This window comes from Lissotriton helveticus, chromosome 8 (assembly GCF_964261635.1).
Source record: "Lissotriton helveticus chromosome 8, aLisHel1.1, whole genome shotgun sequence".
Lineage (NCBI taxonomy): Eukaryota > Metazoa > Chordata > Amphibia > Caudata > Salamandridae > Lissotriton > Lissotriton helveticus.
Genome location: NC_136069.1, coordinates 948,519,847 through 948,543,923, shown reverse-complemented (window position 1 = coordinate 948,543,923; position 24,077 = coordinate 948,519,847). Strand labels below are relative to the sequence as shown.

General features: G+C 45.5%; 1 protein-coding gene across 1 annotated transcript in view; it reads right to left on the bottom strand.

Annotated features, from left to right (window-relative positions):
- PDK3 (pyruvate dehydrogenase kinase 3) overlaps nucleotides 1-24,077 on the bottom strand; it is a 1,374,724-nt gene that overhangs the window by 353,877 nt on the left and 996,770 nt on the right. Inside the window, exon 6 of the mRNA XM_078657800.1 lies at nucleotides 21,338-21,415. Within this exon, the coding sequence (XP_078513926.1) occupies nucleotides 21,338-21,415 (78 nt within the window). The remainder of the gene's footprint in view (nucleotides 1-21,337; nucleotides 21,416-24,077) is intronic.

The window sequence follows — 24,077 nt, the reverse complement described above, 5'->3', positions numbered from 1 at the left end:
ACAAATATCATCTAGCTTCTTTCATATGCATAGGAGATGAATCAAAGTCGCAATGTCAATCGCACACAGATGGCAAAACTGTTTACCCCCTCTTCTTTCCCACAGTGGCATTAACGGGTTCATCGGGCCGACTCCCAGCGTAGCCGTAGGAATTTTTCTTTGGTCTCAAGCTTGGGGTAGGGCTGAAGTTTAAGGACATCATAATTGTTAAGCAAGACCCAACCATGAGTTCTCTTGGATACCGTTTTCTTGTCCTCTATGGCCGATATTAGCCTTATCAATTTTGTTACTAGCTTTTTAGAAACTAAATGGCCCAATGGAGTGTTCCAGGCATCTGCCAGACGGAGAGCCTGCAGGGAGTTCAGAAGGTGGACGTTAGCTGGCAGCTTTCCAGTGCGGGACAGCTCAAGCCAGAGTTGATTGTTCAAGGGCCCTGTGTTAGCTGCTCTGATTTTGTGCCAGCTCTTTAAGAAGGCTCCCTGCCTTTCTATTTCCTGTTTTTGGATGCCAAATTCAAGCCTTATTTGAGCTGGTGAAACATATTTAGGGAGCTGGAATATCGCCCCATAGGAAGTTGCAATTATACAGTCAAGGATAGCAGCATCTCTTCCAGTCATGGATTCGCTCCCATAGGTGATTACTGGCTGAAATTTCGCTCGCAGGATTTTTAAAAGGGGATCAAGCATTAAGTCTGGCAGCAGTTTCTTCAGGGGCTTTAACCCCTTCGATGCTTGTGACGGAACCATTCCGTCATCAGTCACGGTTGAGCTGTGCTGATGACGGAATGGTTCCGTCACGACCACACCCAGTTATGGAATGTGCAGCACCGGGGGGAAATCGGCACCGCACGCAAGGTGTTAATGCCAAGCAGGTCATTACTCCTTTCCTTCGTAAGGATTCAAGCTGTGGCTTAAAATAATTGTTTTTATGTAAAAGCATGCCCAAATATTTATAGCTTGTTACTTGGTCCAGATGTTTGCCGTCCATGTACCAGCTGGGATTTGACTTTTTGTGATGATTTATGCTCATAACTTTTGACTTTTTAAAATTTATTTTTAAGGCATTCCGATGTGAGAAATTGTGGGTGGCACCTAAAAGGTGCTGAAGTCCTATCAGAGTTCTTAAGATCAGCACTAGGTCATCAGCGTAAAGTAAGTTTGACTGTACCATGCCTCTTAATTTCGGGGCATGTGACGAGCAAGCGTCCAGTTCTGCTGGCAGGTCTGCCAGGAAAAGGCTAAAAAGCAAAGGGGCCAAGACGCATCCTTGCTTTAATCCCTTTGTAGTAATAATTTTTTCTTGAGAGATGCTTCCCAGCGCCTAATTTAATTCTGACTCATGTGACGGTGTGCTGCTGTATGAGTTGGTCTAGGAGGGATGAAGGTATGCTCCGTTCTTTCCACTTTAGCCAAAGTTTGGAACGGTCAACATGGTCGAAGGCTGCTGAGTATTTGATGAAGCAAAAGTAAAGGGGATATTTACCTTGCTTTGCTGCATCCATGAGCATGGATAAGGCCATAATGTTAGTTATGGTTCCTTGCCCTTGACGGAAACCCGTTTGAGTCTTTGGTATTGTTTTTTGTGGACCAGGTGACCAAGTCTTTAAGTACAATCCCTGCATAGTATTTAGCCTCAGTATCTATCAAGGCTATCAGGCGATAGTTGTTTGGATCAGATCTCGCACCTTGCTTGAATATAGGTCTGATGATAGAGCCTCGCCATGACTCTGGGATTGCTGTAGTTCTTAAAGCGTGTCCTATTACTAGGACTAGTGCGTTGCTCCAGAAGTCAGAGTCCGTTTTATATAACAACGGTGGTATGCCGTTCGGACCCGTTGCTCCTGCCCATCTGCCTTTAGAAATTTGTTTGCATATTGCCTCGGCCAGGGGTTCTTTTTGCATGTCTTCTAGACAAAATGGGCAGTCATGACTTGATGGAAGAGCTGCCTCGGGCTGCGCCTGGTTAGACGATTTGATGCCCGATTCACATAGATGCTTTTGATTTCTTCCCACCCTAATTGAATTTTTTGTGACAACGTGACGGAAAGGCCTGGGAGACTGCTATTTCAGGTTCTTGATCGTTGAACTGTTTAAATAAATAGTCAGCCCAGGTGGCTTCAGTGATATTGGAATTGATACCATGATGATTGGGATGCTGCAATTTGTTGACCGATTGCCAGAATTTGGCACTGTTTTTCTGGTTTGCGTTGAACATAAGTTTCGCCCAAAGATCATTATCCTTTGCTCTTTTCTTCTCCCATCTCCTTCTATTTAGTGTGGTCTTTAGCTCACAGAGTATGCCTTGCAGTTTCCGGTTATTTGGTGATTTGCATTGTTGCTTTAAAGTTTGATTTATAGTTTGCTTTAGTTTTTTAAAGACAGGGCTATTTTGTACGTCAATTGGAGCCGCTGCCATTTTCCCTTGTTTCCAGCTATTGCTATGTGAATATTTGTCTCCTAGGGATTTGACAAATGTTACCCAGCTTTCTATTGGGTGGGTGGAACTGACTTGGCCTTGATTATATAGAGCTTGGGCTCCTACTGCTATTTCGTCTATATTGTTGGAGTTGCACCTTTTTCTTTTTAGGTTGGTGGTTTCCTCCAGCAAGATGGAGTTGCTGGTTTCTGGGATTTGACAGGGTCTTATTTGAAGATACAACTCTCGTGGGAGGTGGTCACTAAATTTGTTGTTACTGATCTTAAAGGTAACTACTTTATTAAACAGAGTCAGAGTCATAAAGGTAAAGTCTAAATATGATGATATGGCAGTTGAGTGGTACGTGGCTGCTGGTGGATTGTCGTCTTTAAACCGTCCATTCAGAGCTATCATATTTAGGTGTTCTAGGCAGCTAAGTAAGTTAATTGCTATCCTAGATGCTTGGTGGACTGTGTTTGGCATTGTGTTGGAATTCCTCATGCTCTCGAGAGGTCCTGCGTTAAGTCTTCTTCATTATTAGACTCTAAGGAGGTGCATGTTGAAATCACCAGCCAGGATTATAAGGTCTGTTGACTCTTCTTCCATTACTCTCTGTAACTCCAGTAACAGCTCCTTCGCTGCCTTTGATTTTTGTTTCGGGTGCACGTAAACATTTATTATTATGATATCCTGTTTGAACTGATTCCACATGAGTGTTACCTTTGTTGCTTGAATACTGCTTGGTGGTGTTAGATGTATGGTAACAGGGAGAAGCTCATTAATTTTAGTTATTGAGGCAAAAAACTGTAAGCCCCCCCGAGCGGCGGCCAAAGACTGATACCTTTGTTGCCAGCAATGAGTAGGTGGTGTAGCCTTGCAGGTCAAAGGGCTTATCTTCCCAAGTCTCTTGAAGCAGGATAATGTCATAGGTTGTCAGGTACTTTATGAACTCTTGATCATGCATTTTAGAGGCTAGACCGTTAATGTTCCAGACACATATGGCAATTCCGTCACTTTCTGTTAGATAAAGCTGTATTGAGTCTGTCGCCTGTCATTTTGGACAAGCTGGTGTTATTTGCCGTTGTATGCCAGTCCAATTGTTAAACGTTGAAGGAGACAATGAGTCTGAGGGACCTTGAGTCGATTGCAGTGCGATTTCCAAATTTACTTCGATTGTTTTGCCTGGTGTTCTACTCCTGGCTCCTTTCAAGACTGAAAAAATCTTCTGACTTGGGTTGTTTATTTCTGCTTTAAGGAAAAGAGCTGTGTATACGGGTTTAGGGATAGATTCCAGTTTAAAAAGCTTTTCCTTTCCTGTAGAATTCTGCCTGCAACCTCTACAATTCGCCATGTTGTTCTAGTTGCTTCTGTGCTCTGACTATTGTTAGGTGGCAGAAATTCCACTGACAGTAAGTCATGGGTTTCAATGTTAGCTAGGGGTATAATGGAATGTAAAATCTGTAGAATGTTTTCTCTATTCAATTTGTCCACGCGACCTCTGGATTTGTATTGAGGGTGAAATATTATAGTGCTTGCCCCTTGGGCCATAACTATGGTCTGATCTTGTGACTTTATGCTGTTGTTGATAGTTACTCTATGGACAAGAGTGTCTTGGTTTTGAGTTGGCCTTCTTGTATTATTGTTTACACTGTTTAGAAGGAGCCCTTGATCAGGAAGGTTTGCTGTGAATGCTCCAGAGTTATGACTGTGGTATAAGTATTTTGTGTGGTCGGGTGAAACCCTGTCTGTGGCATGCACTTTGACATCGTTCACGTGGTTGTGACTTGAAGATTGTTGGTGCCTCTTTTGATCCGCCCGCGAGACTGGGCCGTGCAATATTGTTGTTTAGTGTGTTCCATTGATTAGCACCATTCTTCCTGATGTGGCAGTTGACGCCTCTTGCCCTATGTTTCTACTTGCTTGGTACATCTTCTGGGCGGAGGCTATTGGAGGCGGAATCTTGTCAGATAGGGTCTCTGTCTGTTCGCTCTTGTCCACTTGTTTGTTACTAGGACTTGATAGGCAGCTAGTTGTATTTTGCTGCAGCTTTGTAATTTTGGTGCTTGCGATCAAGATCTTCGTGCTTTTTACCGGAACTGGCTCTTCTTCATTTGATATTTTATCATTTAATAGTTCTGTTATAGGTGAACCTGCCGGGAGGCAGTCGGTTGTATGATGTACCAGGACTGTGGGTTTCTTATTCCTAACTTTCCTTTTTTGTTTACGTCCTGATCATTTTGATAGACCTTTTTTTTCCGGAAGGTTCTATTTTTGATCCGCTGAGGGGACTGCTTCCTTCTTATAGAGAGTCACTGTTTGGTGATATTAGCACTGGTGGCTGTGTGCTCAATGGTGTCAGGTCTTCCCTCGGGATGCCATTGTTGTCTGTTTTCCGAGATGTGGTTGTTGGTTTCAGAGTCGACAACAGGTCAGCCAATGTTTTTGGTAGTGTTTGTAGTTTGTCCACAATCGGGGCGCATAAGCATTCTTGTTGCACAAACTGTGTTTTAGAGGCCGCTGCCTGCCCTCTCTTTATTAATCCATTCACCTCGCCTAGCTTTTTACCGATCCCCAAAGTAAAGTCGGCAAGAGACTGCAAAACTGTAAGCTAAAGATCCATTTCATGGGATTGGTATTGCAAGGCCGCGGTTGAGTATTGCATAGAGCTTAATAATGATTCCCAAATTAAAATGTTGTTGTTATGACCTGAACTGCTTCTTATTGTTTGTAGGCCATTTGGTTGGTTACTAGGCCCTTGGGTATCGGAGGCGACTAGGTCTTCCCACTCTTGGGAGGCTAGGAAGGACATGTCGCAGTTGGAGGCAGACTGGTCATCAGTTTGTGGAAGCTGTCCTTGCACTGATTGCGTAGATCCCTTTCATTTGCAAGGAACGGGTAAGTCTGCCAGAAGGAGTTTGTCATCCGATCTGGTAGGTGATAAGGTAGGTAATAAGATCTGTAGGGGGGATTGTTTGGTTGTAGTGTCTCTATCCTTGGCTTCTGATCATCCAGCTTGTCTGGAGCTGATGATGGGCTTTGGTGAAGCTTTGGGGCAGATCCCATGTCAAACATCGCTTGTTGGGGTAAGAAGCTGGGTCCTTGGCCTAGAGTATTCTCAGCAGTATAACTGGGGAGTTGGGCGTTCTGAGGTTCTGAACAGTGTCCTGGGCCCTCTTGCTGGGCAAAAGTTGATGCTGGCTCCAGTGATGCCCCAGTTGTTATCCTAGATTGTTGAAGGTGTGCGGTACTCATTTGAGCTATATTTAAGCTTTCCACAGAGTTATATTGTGATGTGCTGAAGTGATCGTTAATACTATCCTTTTGGTGATTTTGTTGGGGAACCAATAGTCCCAATTGTTTGCAGTTACCTGCCTTGTTTGTACATGAAGTTTTCGAGTCTTCAGCTACTTGTCTTGCCTCAAGTTGATCCTTGATTTTGAATTGTGGGCTTATTTGAAATGTGGATTTGTACTACGGTTTCCTTCACCGCCAGCAAATCTGGCTTTTGGTCTAAACTGTTTGTAGCAAGTGGTAAAAGAGGGGAGTGCAGCCCATCTATACTGGCACTTTTAGAAAATATTGCTGTTCCAGGATCTTTCAAGAATGAGAACTTTGTGTATATTTTTGGCTGGAATAAACAAGGGTTTCTCCCTGTCGATGTTCCTTCTACCTTGAAGAAGTCCTGCTCCACCGGACATGTGCTCACCGCAGCTTCTTTGTCCATTGCTTCTGCTGTTGTACTACCATCCAGGGGCAAAAATACACTACTATTATAAGCAGTGGGATGCGAGCTGCTTAAGGGAATGTCTGCCTTGTCTTCCATTGAGCTGTTTTGTGAGTCTTCAAGTTATTCACGTTTTATCTTATAACTTTCAAGGTCGTGAACCTGTGGGCTACAGCCCCTAAGACGTCTCCTGCTCTCACTCTTTTGTTTAGTTGGTTTAGATTGTGGTCTTGGGTTTGGTTTTGGCTTTGCTAGAGCTTTTCTTACTCTGCCCGATCTCATGACTCCTGATTCAATGGTCAATGTTCCTTTAGACTGTTTGGGGATTTTCAGGGCAGCTGGGTGAGAGCTGCGGTAGCTTTCAAGGAGAGTCTTTTGGGGACTGTGATGTCAGTAGTGGCGTAACCGTGGTGCTTCAAGTGCTGAGGTTCCACAATTGTGAGTATGGAGGGGGGTAGTTGCTTTGAAAACTTTGAGAACTTATTGCAAAGGATGCTATAGGAGAGCGAAATGGGAGGTATAATAGATAAAAGTGGATGGAAGGGTAAGGTGAGGTGAGTTCAGGCAGTTAGCGCTGCAACTGGAGCAGGAGTGCTCAAGGCCCCCCCTGGTACCAGTGGGGGGAAGACTGGTTATTGGCTACTGGTTACTGGTTATTGGTAGGTTGTGCTCAGGCACACTAGTACGCTAGTATGCAGGTTCTCTGGCTCTATGGTGTGCTTATGAGGGCACTAGTTGGCACTGGCTGGCTCTGGTTGGCACTGGTTGGAAGGCCCCCTCTGCAAGGGACCTATGGGGCTGGAGCTGATGCAGATGTCGCTATTGGTCCTGTGGATCCTATACTCAGGTTCCACAGTTTTCTGCTGTTTGCAGCAGCTTTAACTCTCCAGATCAGGGCAAGGGGGGCAGAAATAGTCAGGAGGGGCAAAGTAGAGGCAACCCAGGACCGCTCCACACCACACCGCACTGTAGCTGCACCCACCTTACTGCAGTCGGCAATCAGGCAGGTCCGTGGCAAGTCCCAAGTCGACAAGTCTGCTAGTCCGTGGTCGCACTCACAACAGTAATTTCTGGGCAACGGGAGAACAATTCTGAGCAGCACAACTCAGCACGTCTTTCCTTCTCCTTCTCCCACGGCATCACAGCGGCTCCGGTTCTCAGCTCTTTGCTCTGCACACTGCCGCTTGGACGTGCAGCTTTGACCCCACACAGATCCTAGATCACTGGCTATTGCTCCCCCACTCGGCTAGGAGCAATCGTTTGCGCCTGCAGTCATTCCGATACCATGAACGGGCCCCTTTTGTTGGCAAGCTGGGCTTATTGCCTAGATAGGGGTCTAGGAATTATATACTGAGTCGATCCACTGTATGAGAATGGACCGTGGGGACATCCACCAGTCCCCTTGTGTCAGCGGCTGCGGCCTGGAGCTCTGATGTGCTTTAGGCCAGGTCTTGTCGTATGCCAGCGTTCTTAGATTCTTGCAGAGGTACCTTACGCCATTTTAAGAATCTATTACAATTAGAAGTAACAATCTCTCTTGTGGTGGTTAAGGGAAAGATGCTCTCGAGATGGTAAGACACTTCCCACAAAGAATTCAAGATTACGAAAAGGGGATTGTGATCAATGTCTGTGGTGGTGCCCACGCTCATGTCTATCAAATATCCCCAGAGCTTCACATCTAATAAAATATAGTTGATACCCGACAGGCAGCTAGCTCTGTTGTATGTGTTTGCACCCTGTCTGTTCGATGGTGTTATTCCGTTAGCTGCCATCAGGTCGAACTTAATTGTAAGGGCGTTAAGTGGGAGCACCAACTGCGTCCATCTTTTGACTGGAGGTAAATTTAGTAGGGGGACAGCCCATTTGTTGTCATCATCCTCAATTCCCACCAAGTCGTCTTTATTCAAAGGCTCAAAGGAACAGTTAAAATCTCCTGCCACCGCAACTCTAGAGTGAGGCGAACAGCTGACTAGGCTTTCTTCCAATGCTGAAATAGTGGATGAAGGTCTGCCAGCTTTGGTCCCCCTCGTATAGACATTAAACAGAGCTATTTTACCTATGGGAGCCAAAGGCAAGGTGGTCCAGAAGCGCATCTGGACACGGATGCTTGCTAGAACCTTACAGAGGTTCCCCTTATAGAGATCGGCAGCGGTGTGGTAGAGAGGGATCACCAGGTAACAGGGGACCGGAACCTGCCAGCAAAGGCAGGAAGTGCCAGGATATACACTTCTTGCGGGACCTGCCCAGGGTGGAGTGGGTAAATGACGGGCTTCTCCAAGTTAACTCGAAACCCCGCAATGGCAGAAAACTCTGACGGTGTACCCAGATGGGCGTCAGATCTTTTGTGATGTCTTGTACGTTAAGGAGTAAGTCGTCTGCGTAGAGTCATGCTGCGTGGGTCCTGTCAGTTAAAGGCATGCCCCATTCCTGGCCTTCTCTGCAGAGATGCACAACGAGTATCTCCATTGTGAGCGCAAAGAAGAGTGGGACAGGGGCTGACATCAAGCGGCCGAGGTGCACCCAGGAGAACGGATAGGAGGATAAAAGTTTGATGTAGGCCAAGAGCCTAGGTCCTAACCTTAGACATGCCAGCACAGTAAAAACATAACACCAGGACGGGGTGACCAACGCCTTTTCAAAGTCTAAGGCATGCCGCCCAAGAGAACTTACCATGCACCCGGTCCTGTATATGAAAGGGGCGATGCAGATTTTGGGAGGTACTGCGACCGGGAACAAATCCGTTCTGGTCAGGGTGGACCAGACCTAGAAGCAGCTGGTCGTACCGAGCAGCGAGCGCCCTGCTCAGTATTTTAAAGTTGGTTCCAAGAATGGCAATTGGCCTATAGCAGGCAAGTCGTGTGGGGTCCCTGTCAGGTTTCGGGATAGAGACCAGAAGGATCTCACGCAAGGAGTGAGGGAGTACCCTTCCTTCCACTGCCGCCACATACATGGCTGCCAGCCTGGGGGATAGGAGGGCCGAGAATTTGTGGAAATATTCCAGAGGCAACCCGTCCAGCCCAAGAGTGGATCATCTGTTTTACATACGCAGCCGTAATGTCCACAATAAAAGCTGTTCTCGTGGCAGCAGAGATTCACTGGAGCATGACACCGGACAAAAAGTAATCCAGAATGGCTGCATCTGAGCTGTGCGGCGCACTATATAATACAAATCTGTATGGGTCAGGACCTCCTTTCCCTCCCTCCTTGTGGAGAAGTGTGGCTCAGGGGTTAGAGGCAGCAGACCCGGAAGCTGAGATCGGTCCTGGACCAGGGTTCAATTCCCCGCCTCGGCGGGTCTTGGGCTAAAAATTCCACGGACTTGATAATTCTCGCCCCGGTGCCTCCTCGACTCACGGGTTCTCACTCTGCGACTCTGGGCAATAGCTTGCTTAATCTCCACAACGGCCCCTCGCGGCGGGATGCCTGACTTTCACCTTGTGGATACCCTGCTATCTCACAGGGGAATACCAGGAAGGGTTCCCTAAGCAAGCGCCGGGAAACCCACTGTGGGTAGCTGTGCGCTATATAAGCTCAACTACATTTACATTTACATTCCCTTAGATGTGAGCACTTTTATATTGAAACATGATGTTTCTCCTCATATCAATATCCAAATAATATTCACATCAATCTTTGTTGATTAATCATCAAGTTTTATTCTTCATTTGTTCTTTATGTACAAGTTCTTCTAGCATCTTGTATTCTCAGATGCACCAAACATTAATTTCCAGAAACTTGTAAACCCAAGGCATTTCAGGTCCAACTCGACCCTTCCTCAGGGATTTCGTAGGAGGCTCAAAGACAACATACATCGGTGAAACTGGTTGCTGTCTTTGGGCCTCCTACCTGGAAAAAACGGCCTTCTCAACCCCTGATGGTTTATACCAGTTTAAGATGTTACCTTTTGGCTTACATGGGGCGCCGGCAACATTCCAAAGAGCCATGAACATGATATTGAGACCTCTTGATACTTTCGCTGGGGCATATATCGATGATATTGTGATATATAGCGATACATGGGACCAACATTTGTCACATCTCTCCCAAGTCATTCAAACATTAGGATCACATGGGTTGAAAATCAATCCTGCCAAGAGTCATTTGGCTGCTCAAACGGTTAGGTACTTAGGATACCTATTAGGAGAAGGAGTCATAAGACCAGAGACGTCCAAATTATCGGCCATTTCAAAGATACCTTTTCCAAAAACCAAAACGGATGTAAGAGCCTTTCTTGGGCTGTTAGGGTATTATAGAAGGTTTATCCCTAGGTTTTCACAAATGGCAGCCCCACTACCGATCTATTACAGAAAAACAGCAGAACAGAAGCAATATTACAATCTCCTTCTACTGAAGTGAGGCACTCCTTTGAGTCCCTAAACAAATCCCTAACTTCTGAGTCTGTCCTGATCAGCCCTGACTATTCCAGACCCTTTATTTTGCAAACAGACGCCTCAGATCAAGGTCTAGGAGCTGTTTTATCCCAAGACACCTCACAAGGAGAAAAGCCAATTTTGTACATTAGCCGTAAGCTCTTTCCACGAGAGAAGAATTATGCTACAATTGAGAAAGAGGCCCTCGCTATCAAGTGGGCTATAGAGACCTTAAGGTACTATCTAGAAGGAAGAGAATTCACCCTTTTCACCGATCACGCACCATTAGAATGGTTAGCAAGAAACAAGGGTCATAACGAGAGGGTACTGAGATGGTTTCTCTCCTTACAACCATATAGATTCCATACTAAACATAGAAAAGGGCAAGAGCAAGGGAATGCAGATTATTTGTCTAGATATCGTCAGGATTCAAACCCTAAAAGAAAGACAGCAAGGGAAAGGGGATGTGAGGAGGATTCAGTGAGGGGAAGGACGCTTACCGGACCAGCATCAAGGGGGGGCTCACAATCGCTGGTGCTGCCTCCGCAACACCATCCATACTCCTCTCATCTATTTCCACAGGAGCGCGTGGACAGGCACAACCCGGAAGCACCGCCTCCGCAAACCGGAAGAGAAAACCATGGACCAATAATAGACAGGCGGATTGAAAAAGGAGGCGCGGAAAGCATTTGGGCAGAAGGAGGAAGACGCCGAGGTGGAGTGGACGAGCGAGAAGACGCGGGACCCGAAAGAAGCAGAGAAGACGCGGGACCCGAGAGAAGAAGAGAAGACGCGGGACCCGCGGGAGAAGACACGGGACCTGACCTACCGGAAGCCAGAGCACCAGGGAACCCAGAAGTAGGCGAGGAAAGCTGGTACGAGGAATGGTGGTGTCCGGAGGATGCTGGGGAGCGGCTGTAACTCAGGAAAGTTACGGCGGAGCCGGTGAGTACTTACGGCTCGGGGTTGCTGAGAAACGGAGGGGGAGGGAAGAAGCGGGAGGGAGTACAAAGGGGGAGAAAGGGAGTGAACAGGAGAGTATTAAATGCTACTGTGACTCCTCTTGTTGAGATACACGCCACTCTATGACAAAGAACACTGCGAGTAATTGACCTCTGATTTAAGAGTTGTGCACCTTTCATTTTCTTATATCCTCTGCACTTAAAATACCCCATTACCCTCTCATCCTACCCTTGTTTTCCTTGGCTCTGTGCATATTCTTCTTACCTATACGGGGCACTAACTAGATAAATAGAACACCAAGGTGTGGTGAAGGGAGAATCAACCCCAATATCAATCGTGAAGCGGGAGTGTTCGATGGCCACCAAGGCCCTGTCCAGTTTCTCTGACATGGCATGGGAGGAACTGTTCTCTTCCCGTTGGATGCCAGTCACTTCTGCTTGCGGGCCTGTCGGGCCGTGAGCCGACTCCTAGAGGCCAACTGCAGCTTCCCCATCTCCTCAGTGCTGGTCGGCCCCGTTCCAGGAGCTCCAAGGGGATCAGGGGTCAGGAGCGGGCGAGCAAGTCGAGGGCCCTTTCCCTGGGACCTCCCCAGTTCACAGAAGTAGTGTGACGCAAAGCCTCTGCCGCGTCTGATAGGGAAGGGGTTACCTGACTTGAGCGTAGATAAGCGTCTCTGTGACATTGCTTGATGCAGTGGCTATTTCAAGGGACCCTGGGGGAGCACAAGCAAACCAGTTCCACAGCGCTAGGGTGGGGGGAGTTCCCCAGATGAACCAATAGTAGTGGTATAGACCCAGCGGGGCCCGGTGGCAGAGAGGTCATCCCCTAAAATGCTGGCCTGGAGATGGGAGGGGTGCGCCTCGATTGAGGCACAGAGTTGTCGCCTGTGATAGGTGTGTGGCCAGCAAGGGTGTCCCCCCTCTGCTCTCACTTTGTAGCCTTTGCAGGTGTGTGTGTGTTCAAGGGGGAGTGGTGAGGCACAAGGTCTGTCACACTCTATAGGCAGGTCCAGTTGCCAGTGACCGGCCAGGTTAAACAGCATGGGGGGCCGTCCGGCTCACAAGTTTGTAGTCCAGTTTGCCCACGCTGCCTCTCTTCCCCAGCCCTCACGTTCTTTTGTTTTGTGGCTCTATGCAGTTGCTCCCTCCCACCTCGCTCCTGGGCGCGGGGGGGTGCACGCGCGCCTCGACCGCTGTGCCAAACCCCTCCCCCCCCGCCCGGCCGCGCCACAGCTACTACAGGCCAGCGAGTGGGGGAAGTGTGATATCCAACGGGGCTTTACACTCCAACCAGAGGCCTAAAGGCTGACTGTCTGGGTGGCAGCACAGTGGGGGGTCTCTTCTCTGCCTCAGCCTGTGAACCCCCCTGATCGCGCCGCCGCTCACCTACAAATGGCCAATTCCAGGCCCTGTGCAGCAAGGCAGGCCCCTAAGCTACCTCCGCCTCCCCGGTGATCTGGTACTCATCCGCCCGCGTAGTCAGCGTGGCACGGGACTCAAGGCCTTGAGTCCAGCTGTCCTCCGCAGTGGCTCTCAGAGGCTGGCCTCCCCCGCTTCCCAGGGGGACTCTCCAGCTCCAGGACCCTTTGTAGTGGAGAACTATAGGGCCTCCTGCCCCACCTCGATGTTGCGGCCCAGGAAGTAAGGGCCCTTCCTCCAGTGCTCAGGCACCAGCCGCAGGATAGAACGCCAGTCAGAGGCGACTGAGAAGTGGCATCACAACTGGAGCCCTGTCCTCAGTGGGGCCCAGTCAGCCCCGTCTCTCTGAGGACCCATGCTGTGCCACCATGTTGGACGTTGTTGCTGCTCGCTGGGGGAACCCAGCACACCACCACCACTGGGATCAGTCCACAGGCATCCGGCAGGGAGAGAGAGACCCCAGACAGGTGACAGAAGCCAGAGGGCTAGCAATCAGTGCTGTGTGGTTCAGATGAAGGTCAATAGTCTTGCTGTCTGGCGGAGCGCTACAGCAGTGGTTCCCAATCTGTGTGCCGTGGCTCCCTAGTGTGCCGCCAAAACTCGCCAGTGGAGCCGCGCACCAAGCACTTTATTGCATTTAATGTTGAAGGGTTTGTTGGCTTCAGTTAAACTAATAAGACTTAAATGCATGATGTCAGTGATTTGTAGGTGACATGCCTAAAGCTGGAAACATAGTGCTTAATTGATGGCATGTCGAGGGTGATGACTTCTACATTTCACTGGATCCACACGTTCTAACACTCCCAAAGCAAGAGCTAGTTTTGTTTCTTTCTAAATGCATTTTACACCAATGCAAGTTAGCAGGAAAGAAAGTTGTCCTGTCTCTCAAACACACTAAGGGGCTCATTACGATGTCAGGCGGACACCGTTACGGTCTGGACCCGCCCGACCATACATCGGCGGTTCCGGCCACACAATTTGGAAGAAACATCCATTTTTCAATGGCAGCTTGTGCGGCAGGTGGAAAAGGCCTGCAGCACAAGCTACCATTGAAAAATGGTTGTTGTCAAATATCCCTGCACCGTGTGGCAGGCACCATGCGGTGCCGGCCACATGGAGGAGGGATGTTTAGGGGGGCACCATAGATGCCCCCCAGTCCTCATATCGCAGGCTGCAGAGGAACAGGGGCCCTGCTAGGGGCCCCAAATGACACTTTCCGCAAGCCTTCCCATGTCGGAAAGTGTCATCATAATCCGCACGGCAGAGCCGAGACTGGCACCGCCATCATTAGGGGTTCTGAGGCTTTCTGATGCTCCTTGAGCCTGTTCGAAGTGCATCAGAGTCCCCCCAACAGATTTTCCTCCAACCACGTCATCGTAAAACGGCAGTCAGATGGAAACCTATGATGTCAGGCAGAAAGCCTCCAACAACTGGTTGGAGGTTTTCCGCCCCACATCCTAATCGGGCCCTAAATGTTATTAAGTATTGACATGTGAACTTGAACAATAGGTACTTCAGTACACACACATTTCCAGACATGCCTGCTCTCTCCATGAGCATAAGGAAGTAAAACACCATATACGGCATAATGCCAACATTTGGAAGCAAGAAAGAGGGAATGTTTAAAAAAGTAAAAATCTGAGGAAATTATTTTGGCTTGCGTTGAATTGGAGGCAATTTTAGAGAGGAGACAGCTAAAATCAAGCAATATTTGATTTAAAAAGTCGGGAGTCACCCTGCTGACACCAGTGTGTTTGCACGTAAGACATGGGTAGAAATGGAAGTGCATGTAAATGTTCTTCAGGTGCAGAAACACTTTGTCAATGGGGCCTACATGCATAGGGGTGCTATCTAGTACTGTAACTGGGATGAAAATGTTTGACAGGGTTCTCTAAAAAAATGCATGGGCAAAAAGTGTAACTAGAAATATTTGATTAGAGGCGCCACCTTAGTAATATTAAACACCCTGCGTATATGATTATAATACTTTAATCTCAATTATTTTCAGGGACAAATGTAATAAATCCCCCCCTGCAAAAAAAGTAACAGTGAGGAGCAGTGGCCAATGGGCAACAGGTCAAGGGATCCGTGGGTCAAAAATGTTTGGCCTACTGATCGCGCCCTCCATCTAGGCTGGCCGAGCCACACCCTGTCCCCAGAGTTTTTCTCATGACCCGAAACTCCATCCACGTACTCTTCGATGAAGGGTTCGGATCTGAGAAAAGCTGTGGTCCTCTTGTCACAACTCTTTAGGTGTTACTGTTTTGAGGAAACTGTCACTTTGCTGAAGGTCTCACAAGATATACAGCATTCCTACTATCCTGATTTTCCCTTTAGTTCTGGGATCCCGTAAGAACTGTGAAGGATAACAGGAATGTGAAGGTCCTCTGAACATTTTAATCTGGGCATTATTTCCACCATAATGTTATTCAAATGTGTACATTCAAGCATTCCAGTAGCCATTGGACCCTCCTATCTATACACATATACATGCTGTTCAACTGCTCCACATTCACTTTCAATTGCAGAATGAAAACCACTGCATAGTTATGAAACTTGGCAAATGCGTTTTTTGCACAATAATACTTTTCAAAACTCTTAATTCACTATATTTTATTCCCGATCACATGCAGTTCTACACCTACCTTTTCAAATTTGTTTCCCACGTTTTCTAATTTAGTCTCTTGGACTGCAAAAGTGAATCAAATTGTGTTGTATTTTTGTGATGAGCTTATGCTGAGATCGTTACAGCCTTCCCAGTTTGTTGTGCTTACATTCTGATCCAATGAACGCCATGGTTTGATGCATTTGAAACGTATACAGGTGCCATTGGGGCTTCAAGATACAGGGCTGAAAGGAAAAAGTTTATTCTTCTCAATTCATTAGGGTTTGAAGGGAGGGAGGTTTTCAAACACCTTCCTGACATTCTGTTGGCAGAGGGAGACGTGGTCGACGAATACCAAGAAGCAGTTAAGAAACTAGTAATCAAATTCGATGTGCAACCTAGTTTAGTTGTTTTGAGGCACACATTTTTTAAGCGTGCGCAACTTCAGAGTGAGAATGTTGATACATATTTGAGTGTGTTGCGTAAACTGTATACTGAGGGTCAATTGGGAGAGTACCGTGACCAATTGGTAAGGGACCAGTTCACTGCACACTGTTTTGACAAGCAAATTCAGCAAAAGTTGCGTACAATGGGTAATCCCAGTCTTGAAGAGGCCATTAAAGTGGCGAAAAGTGGCGAATCGGCACAGAATTCAATTAAGGAGTTGAGTGTGAGTGCTACTTCAAAGGGAACGGTCAATGCTGTTGCCTCTGCCAATGCTATTAGCAGCATCTTACGAAAGGAAAAACGAAATGAGAAAGGAATGTTTCAAAAGAAAAATATCTGTTACAGGTGTGGTTACCCTCCACATGGTAATGACAACAGATTCTGTCCCGGTAAGAATGCCAAATGTCACCAGTGTGGAAGGATTGGACATTTGGCCAAAGTCTGTCAATCTAGTGTAAACAAGGGTGAGAAAGTCAAATGTGCAGTGAAGAATGAACAGTTGTGTGATAGTGATATTGTATAAGATTTCAAGACATGATCGTCACTGTCACAGATGATGTTATTGTTACTGGTGACCCCTCTGAATGTGTTGATCCTTATGTTGATGTGTTGGTGGGCGATGTGTACTTGAAGTTGTTGGTGGACTCCGGCGCACGCATGACTATGATCACATACGAACTCTTCAGGAAATCTTGGTGTGACAGAACACTTTTTTCTGCTGACAGGGCATCTGTTTCATATGAGGGACGCAAAATAGACTTGGAAGGCTACATTGAGGATGTGTTGGAGTTTAAAGGTCGAAAGATTCAGGGTAAAATCTATGTTGCTGTTCGCGGCTTGAACATCCTTGGTTGGTATCACCAAGGTCTTTTTGGCATGGTGCTGAGGCCTGGTACAAGTGAAAAATTCTTAGTTGTACAAGTTATGCCTGAGTCTCTCTGTTTAGAACGAGAATTTCCAAAAGTGTTTTCTGACACTCTTGGAAAAATTGCAGGTTTCAAGCACAAGATCAAAATTAAAAAGGATGCGGTGCCTGTAAAGCACAAGGTCAGATCAGTCCCATTTAGCCTCAGGGGTGATCTCAAATTGGAATTAGACAGATTGGAGAAGTCTGGGATCATTGAGCCAGTGAAATCTAGTTTATGGTTAAGTCCATAGGTGATCGCACGAAAACGAAATGGCGAGATCCGTTTGTGCATCGATCTGAGAAGCCTTAACAAAGAGATTTGGGTTGATGCCCATCAGCTTCCCAAAATTGGTGATTTGTTAGAGGAATTGAGGGATGCTCAATGGTTCTCCAAGATTGATTTAGCATATGCATACTATCAAATCTTGTTGGAGGATGAATCACGTCATTATACTGCTTTTAATTCTCCTTTTGGCTCTTTCCAATTTTGTAGGATGCCGTTTGGTCTCGCGTCCGCGGCTTCGGTGTTCCAAAGAGTCATGCAGTCAGTGCTACGAGATGTGAAGGGCGTTGTCATCTTTCAAGATGATGTACTCATTTTTGCAAAACATTTAGAGGAGCATGATAACATTCTGAGGACTGTGCTTGGCACCTTTGAGGGAAAAGGTATTGTTGTAAAAAAAAATAAGTGTGAGTTCTGGAAAAGGGAGATAGAGTTTCTAGGACATCTTGTTTCTGCTGATGGTGTAAGTCCCAGACCTGGTTTGTAAGAGCGGTAGTTGAGTGTCCTTGTCCCAAAAATAAGGATGAGTTACGTTCTTTTTTGGGGTTGTGTGAGTTTTACTCACGTTTCATTCCTGACTATGCTAGCAAAATGAAGGTACTGTCGAATATGCTGAGGACGAATGTCTCATTTGTGTGGGATAGCAACTGTCAGGAAACCTTTGAGTTGGTCAAATCCGAAATGGTAAATACCAAAACTCTCAGAGCATATGATCCGGCAGTTCCTTGTACCATTACTGTTGATGCTAGCAATTATGGTCTTGGGGCAGTGCTTACACAATCTGCAGGCGTGAATGAGGTTACCATTAGCTATGCCTCTAGAGTTCTGAGAGATCCTGAGTTGAACTATTCAGTGATCGAAAATGAGCTTTTGGCATGTTATTTGGCATGTGAGAAATTCAGAACATACATTTGGGGTAGGAAGTTTGTCATACAAACTGATCATAAACCTCTGCTATACATTCTGGGGGGAGAACATCTCAAGTATGCTACGCCTCGCATTGTACCACCAAACTCCTGCAGTATGATTTTACGGTAAAGCATATTCCAGGAAAGCAGAATGTAAGGGCTGACATGTTGTCAAGACTTCCCTTAAGTGGAGAAGACACTATGGATATGGAGGAAGACAAGGAGGATTGCTTCATTGCTGTTGTGGATGCTGTTGAAAACAAAGCTTGCAGTGAGACTGAATGGAAAGAGGCGTTGAGTGAAGATTCCTGTCTTGCTAATGTCAAAGAATATATTGTGAAAGGTTGGCCCAGGGAGAGATGTGTGTCCCCGGCTATCCAGCCTTTTTGGAAAGTGGCAGAAGAGTTGTCCATTGAAGACGGAGTAGTCATGAGAGATGGTAGATGTGTTCCTCCCATGAATGTCCGTACTAAGTTGGTTGACTGTGCACATGATGGCCATCTGGGGGCAACCATGACAAAAAGGCGGGTCAGACTGCATTATTGGTGGCCCTCCATGAACAAGGATATAGAGGAGAGGGTCAAGGAATGTGTTGTTTGTAGTGGGGCAGAAATGGGGATGAAAGTTGTAACTCCTCCTCTTCAGCCCATCCCTTTCCCCACAAAGCCATGGCTTAAGGTGGGCATCGATATGGTTGGCTTATTCAATTTTCTTCCTCACAACTTACGCTTTGCGTTTGTTCTTATGGATTTCCATAGCAAGTTGCCTGAAGTCAAGTTCTGCTCTTCTCCCACAGCCAGTAATGCCATTCTTTTTCTCAAAGAAATTTTTATGAGGGAAGGATTTCCCGAGGCCCTTGTCTCGGATAATGGGGTGCAGTTTGTCAATCAGGAAATGAGTGTGTTCTTGAGTGAATCTGGCGTGAAGCATTTTAGAAGTTCTGTTGGACACCCTCAAACCAACGGTTTGGTCGAGAGGATGAACAGAGTTGTAGTAGAATGTATCAAGTGGGCTAAAAGTCATTGTTATGACGTTGAAGGTGCGGTCAGATCCATGCTGTGGTTTTACCGCACTACGCCACATTCACTTACTAAAGTTGCACCGTTCATATCACTCAAATGTAGAGTACCAACTTCTGCACTTTATCCTGCTTGGCTGTTAAGAACGGTTTGTGATATAGTGTCATGTTGGGTTGACAATGATGCACTGGAAACTCGAGTTAAACAGCACAAAAGAAGATGTCTGACAGGTACAATCAAAAGAAGTCTGTTAAGACAGTCAATGTGTCTCCCGGGGACATGATTCGTATTAAAAGCACCAGCTTTGTTAAGAAAGGTGGTAGGTCCTTCGGTGAACCAGTCTGTGTAGAGAAGGTTTGTGGGGGTGCTGTTATGGTTCGTGGCGGACATTGGTGGAACCTAGCAAAAGTTGTGAAAGTTCAATCTGCTGGGGATAATTGTAATGGCTCCAGAAGTGTTGAGCTTGCAGGGAATTCTCCAACTGGTCCAGCTGTTGTATCCTCAGGAACTATTTCTAATACCAAAGTGACATGCCAAGTGTCAAGGAAGTCTATTCGTGCTAGACGTCTTCCTTGGAAACTACGCTAAATTTGCTTTATCGCCATATTTTGCACAATGTTCATTCTGTGCTGATTGTAATGTATTAGATATCTTCATTTTTTATTCATTCCTCCTGTTTCCTTTTCGATTTCTCATTTCTGTTTCTCTGTACACTTTTGTACTTAATTTTGTTTGTATTTATGTAAAAAAAAAGAGGTAATATGTTGTGCTTACTTATGCTTGTTTAAGGTTCCATACAGAACCTTCATGTGTTGTCATGGTGTTCTGTGGTGCCATTTCCAAGAAGAGTCAGTTGGTACCTCCCTTCTCTGCTGAGAGGAGCGGTGGCTCGTTGTACTCACGAATAAAGGCCTGTGACCTTACTACTGTGTCCTGTGGTCTAAAGTCAACCCTTGGGACACAACACAATTTGTGTTAGGTTTGCCTTTTAGTTATATCCAACCCATCTATTCTCTTAAGTTTTGGAGTAAGGAAACACGTAGGAAACAACAAACGTATAATAAAACTGGGCTAAGGGAAACTTTGCGGCCATGCTCTTCTTATAGCTCAGGAAAGACTTTCTTTTTAATCCATCGTCTTCATAATACCCCAACTGGATGCAACGACTCTCTAAGTCCACCCAACTATATCTTAGTTACTCCATTTGGAGCCACCCTCAAAGGCCAGATTTACGACCTAGTGAGCCATAGGTTGCCATGCCAAGCACTGTCGGATCCAGGCCTCTGCCCCACAGATATCAGTGCACTTTCATCTTTCTTCACACTTGGTGACAGAGGGCTGGTACTAGCAACCAAATTCAGGACACTAGGGCCACTTCTGTTCCACCCGCTGTGACTGCCTGTGCACAAGGAGTATGCACATATGATGAAATCCGTCATGACCTCTCAAACCCTTGAGAAGAAAAGACTGTTGGCCTTCGAGGGCAGTGAATTTGTGGGGCTGGCCACAATCGTACCACGTTGGGACATCTCACGTCTTCACACCCAAAGCTTAGTATCTTATTATGTACTCGTGGTTTAACTGCTATCCGGCTTCAATTCACAGATCTTTAGTATGTTTTTATGCAAACATGTAAACATACAATAAATCAAGTTCAATTGTAATGTATATCTGATGACAACACATATCTGCTGCTGCATGATATTATTTGATCACTGTGCATACTTAATTGTAACAAAACAGGTAATTCCAAGTTCTAATTACATATTTGTAATGGTCTGAAGGTTCGATGACAATACTGGTGACCATTTAATGGATTGGCAGACGTTTTACACGAGCTGTGTATGATGGGCACAATATTTCCCCTCATAGCTGCTCATATTTGAGTCATAGAATGATTACATTTGGGTTTTTATTTAGGAAACTAATGTAAATGAAAAAAAAATCATCTACAGGGCTTAAATGTCTAATTGCTTTCTGATAATTTTCTCTGGTAGGCAAATTTCTGATACTGCTAAAAAGAGTGGCTGGCATTTAATAAGCACAAGTTAAAATAAATCGTAGAACGAAAATCGGAAATTCACATTTTGTAAACAGATTTTATTGTCTAACCTGTATTCCAAAGTTGAATTATACAAAATCAGTGCATAATTGAATTACATTTCAACATTTTCATCTGACTAACTATACATTTGTTAAATACAAATCTTTACAAACTGTAACTGATAAACGATTTTTATTAACTTTAGAATTAAAATTTATGCTACTTGAAACTTACCATTAAATTCTTCAATTTCCAAATCAGGCGCAACTAAATAGTATTGTTCACACAACATCTTAGCAGTCTCATAAGCATCTGTTGAGGAGAGAAAGACAAGACTCGTTTGGAAAAGCAAATAAAAGTTACCCTAGTTAAGAGCCTAAAGAACAATTGAAGTCGATCATGGAGTGGGACAATTGATGGCACCAAGCAAGTATTCTGTGAAGAAAAAACTATATACAAGATTTCACTGCCTAAAACCCATTTTACTTTCTTTATTGATTGTATAGCACACCAATGCTATATAAGCTAAGCTTCACAGTACAATACGTATGATTAGGCCTCTATTGCTTTTCATTGTTTTAGTTTCAGAGGGGGAAGGGGATCTGTTCTCTGTGCACTTCACCCCTCCCCCATCCTCATGTCCAACTCTGCTCTCGCATTTCAATGTCTAAATCCCACTTGTTCTGCCACCAGTCTGTTTATGATATCAGAATCCTTAACCTAGCATTGCTTCAGGCAGAGTTTTTTTTGTGCACAAAATTAAGTGGGGAAACATACTTCTATTAGGAGATGAGCAGGTTGTCCTAAGTATGATTTTGTCAGGGCTTTACAGGTAACTTAATGAGCCCCGCTCATATTGTGAAAGTATCCCCCAAATTGCCATTTTTAGAAAGAATAGAAAAAGTGAAATTGGAGCCAAGGTAATTCGACACTTGAGGTGGTTGACCAATACAAATACCTTTCTTTTTATTGGCATTTATTAATGCAAACAAGAACATAATAACAGTGTCCAAAGTGCTGAATAAAGAAGAAGGTGGAGGGTAAGGCGGCACCAGTTCTGCTTTACGCAGACGATGCCGTGCTGCTATCAAGAACACCGGTGGGCCTCCAAAAGCTAATTGATGGGTTCGCCGCCTTTATCAACAAGAGGCTGCTGTTGATAAACAAGACCAAAACATTCACAATGGTGTGCGGCCCTAAATTAAAAAATCTGAAAACATTTTCCGTCGAGGGTAACAAGATACAGAATGAGGAGACCTTTTGTTACCTAGGCATTTCTTTTTCGTCAGACGGGGAATGGAACTATGAGAGGTCAAACGTTAAGGTTAAACTTAGAAGGAGTATAAATGGTATTTTTAAATTTGCTTTTAACTTAGGGGAACGGCGGATTAAAGACATGATCGATATTTATAAAGCCAGATGTACATCGGTCGCACTATATGGGGCGGGTATTTGGGGCCACCAACCATGTGCTAAACTACAAACGGAAGAGGATATTTTTTTAAAGAAGCTTTTATGTCTCCCAGCCTCAGCATCTACGGAACTTATACACAGCGATGTAGGTCTTAATTATTTGATGGATCTAATTGCCATGAGAACACTGCAGCTTTGGAGACTAATATGGTCTAAGGAGGAAACCTCTTTTACAAAGGCCATTGTTAATGATTGTCTGAGATTGGACAATAGTACAAAGATACCTTGGCTTTAGTTATTTAATTAAATCCTACGGTGACATATTCGACAGTTCGATTTTGGGGAACATTAACGATTTACCATCACTGTCTAAACAGGAGCTGAAAGGAACTTTTTTATCCCATAGGATTGAAACGAGGAAGGTAATAGTCAGGAAACAGAATACGTATCAGTTTTACCATATGTACACTGATACGTCCGGTTTTCAGGGGTACCTTTCCTTTGTTACGAGATCTTCCCATCGTTTTGTCCTGATCAGAACGAGGTAGGTTTAGTGCACCATTTGGTTGGTTTCCAATAATGAAAGAGCATTCCTCCTCCCCATGTCCCTGTGATGGGACTTCTAAACAGAGCACCATGCACTTCCTACTTTTATGTGACTTGTTTGTGCCTTTTAGAATTGTGTTCCTCAAACCACGTTTTACAAAATATGGGGTTAGAACTTTAAAAGCTGCTATGTCACTATTACTTGCCATGGAAGAACCGGGGATTTGTTTTGTTGCTGCTACATTTATCCTTAGCTCAATTAAGGCTAGAAAGAGTATGGTGTTTTAATGTATTTCTTTCTCTTTTTAAACTGTCATAAAGCCAGAGGTGGACAGGATGCTTAATACACTTTGCACTTTATATTGCATACTAGCAGCCCGTTCCGACGTTGTGCGGGAGCAATTAGACTTTAGGGCCCCCGCCCGGCCCGACGTTGTCCGTGGGTCCCCCGGAGCCTTCCTCCATATATTGCAATATTATACCTCTATGTTTACTTTGTACGCTTTTGTAACCTGCACACGTCACTTTTTCCTCCTGTAACGCAGTATTATACCTCTGTTTACTTTGTACGCTTTTGTAACCTGCACACGTCACTTTTTCCTCCTGTAATGCACCGTTTGGCTCACTTTTGTAATGCACCGTTTGCTTCCTCTCGTATTTTGTTGGCTCACGATTGTCATCTTTGCTTGATTTAAAGTAACGTTTGCTTACTTTGTACGCTTTTGTAACCTGCATACGTCACTTTTTCCTCCTGTAATGCACCGTTTGGCTCACTTTTGTAATGCACCGTTTGCTTCCTCTTTTATTTTGTTGGCTCACGATTGTCATTTTTGCTTCATTTAATGTAACATTTGCTTTTGTATTGTGCCACCGCTCACCGCTCCTAAATAAATCCTCACCGCCTGTCCGCCGCTCCTCACCGCCTGTCCGCCGCTCCTCACCGCCTGTCCGTCGCTCCTCACCGCCTGTCCACCGCTCCTCACCGCCTGTCCGCCGCTCCTTACCGTTCCTCCCC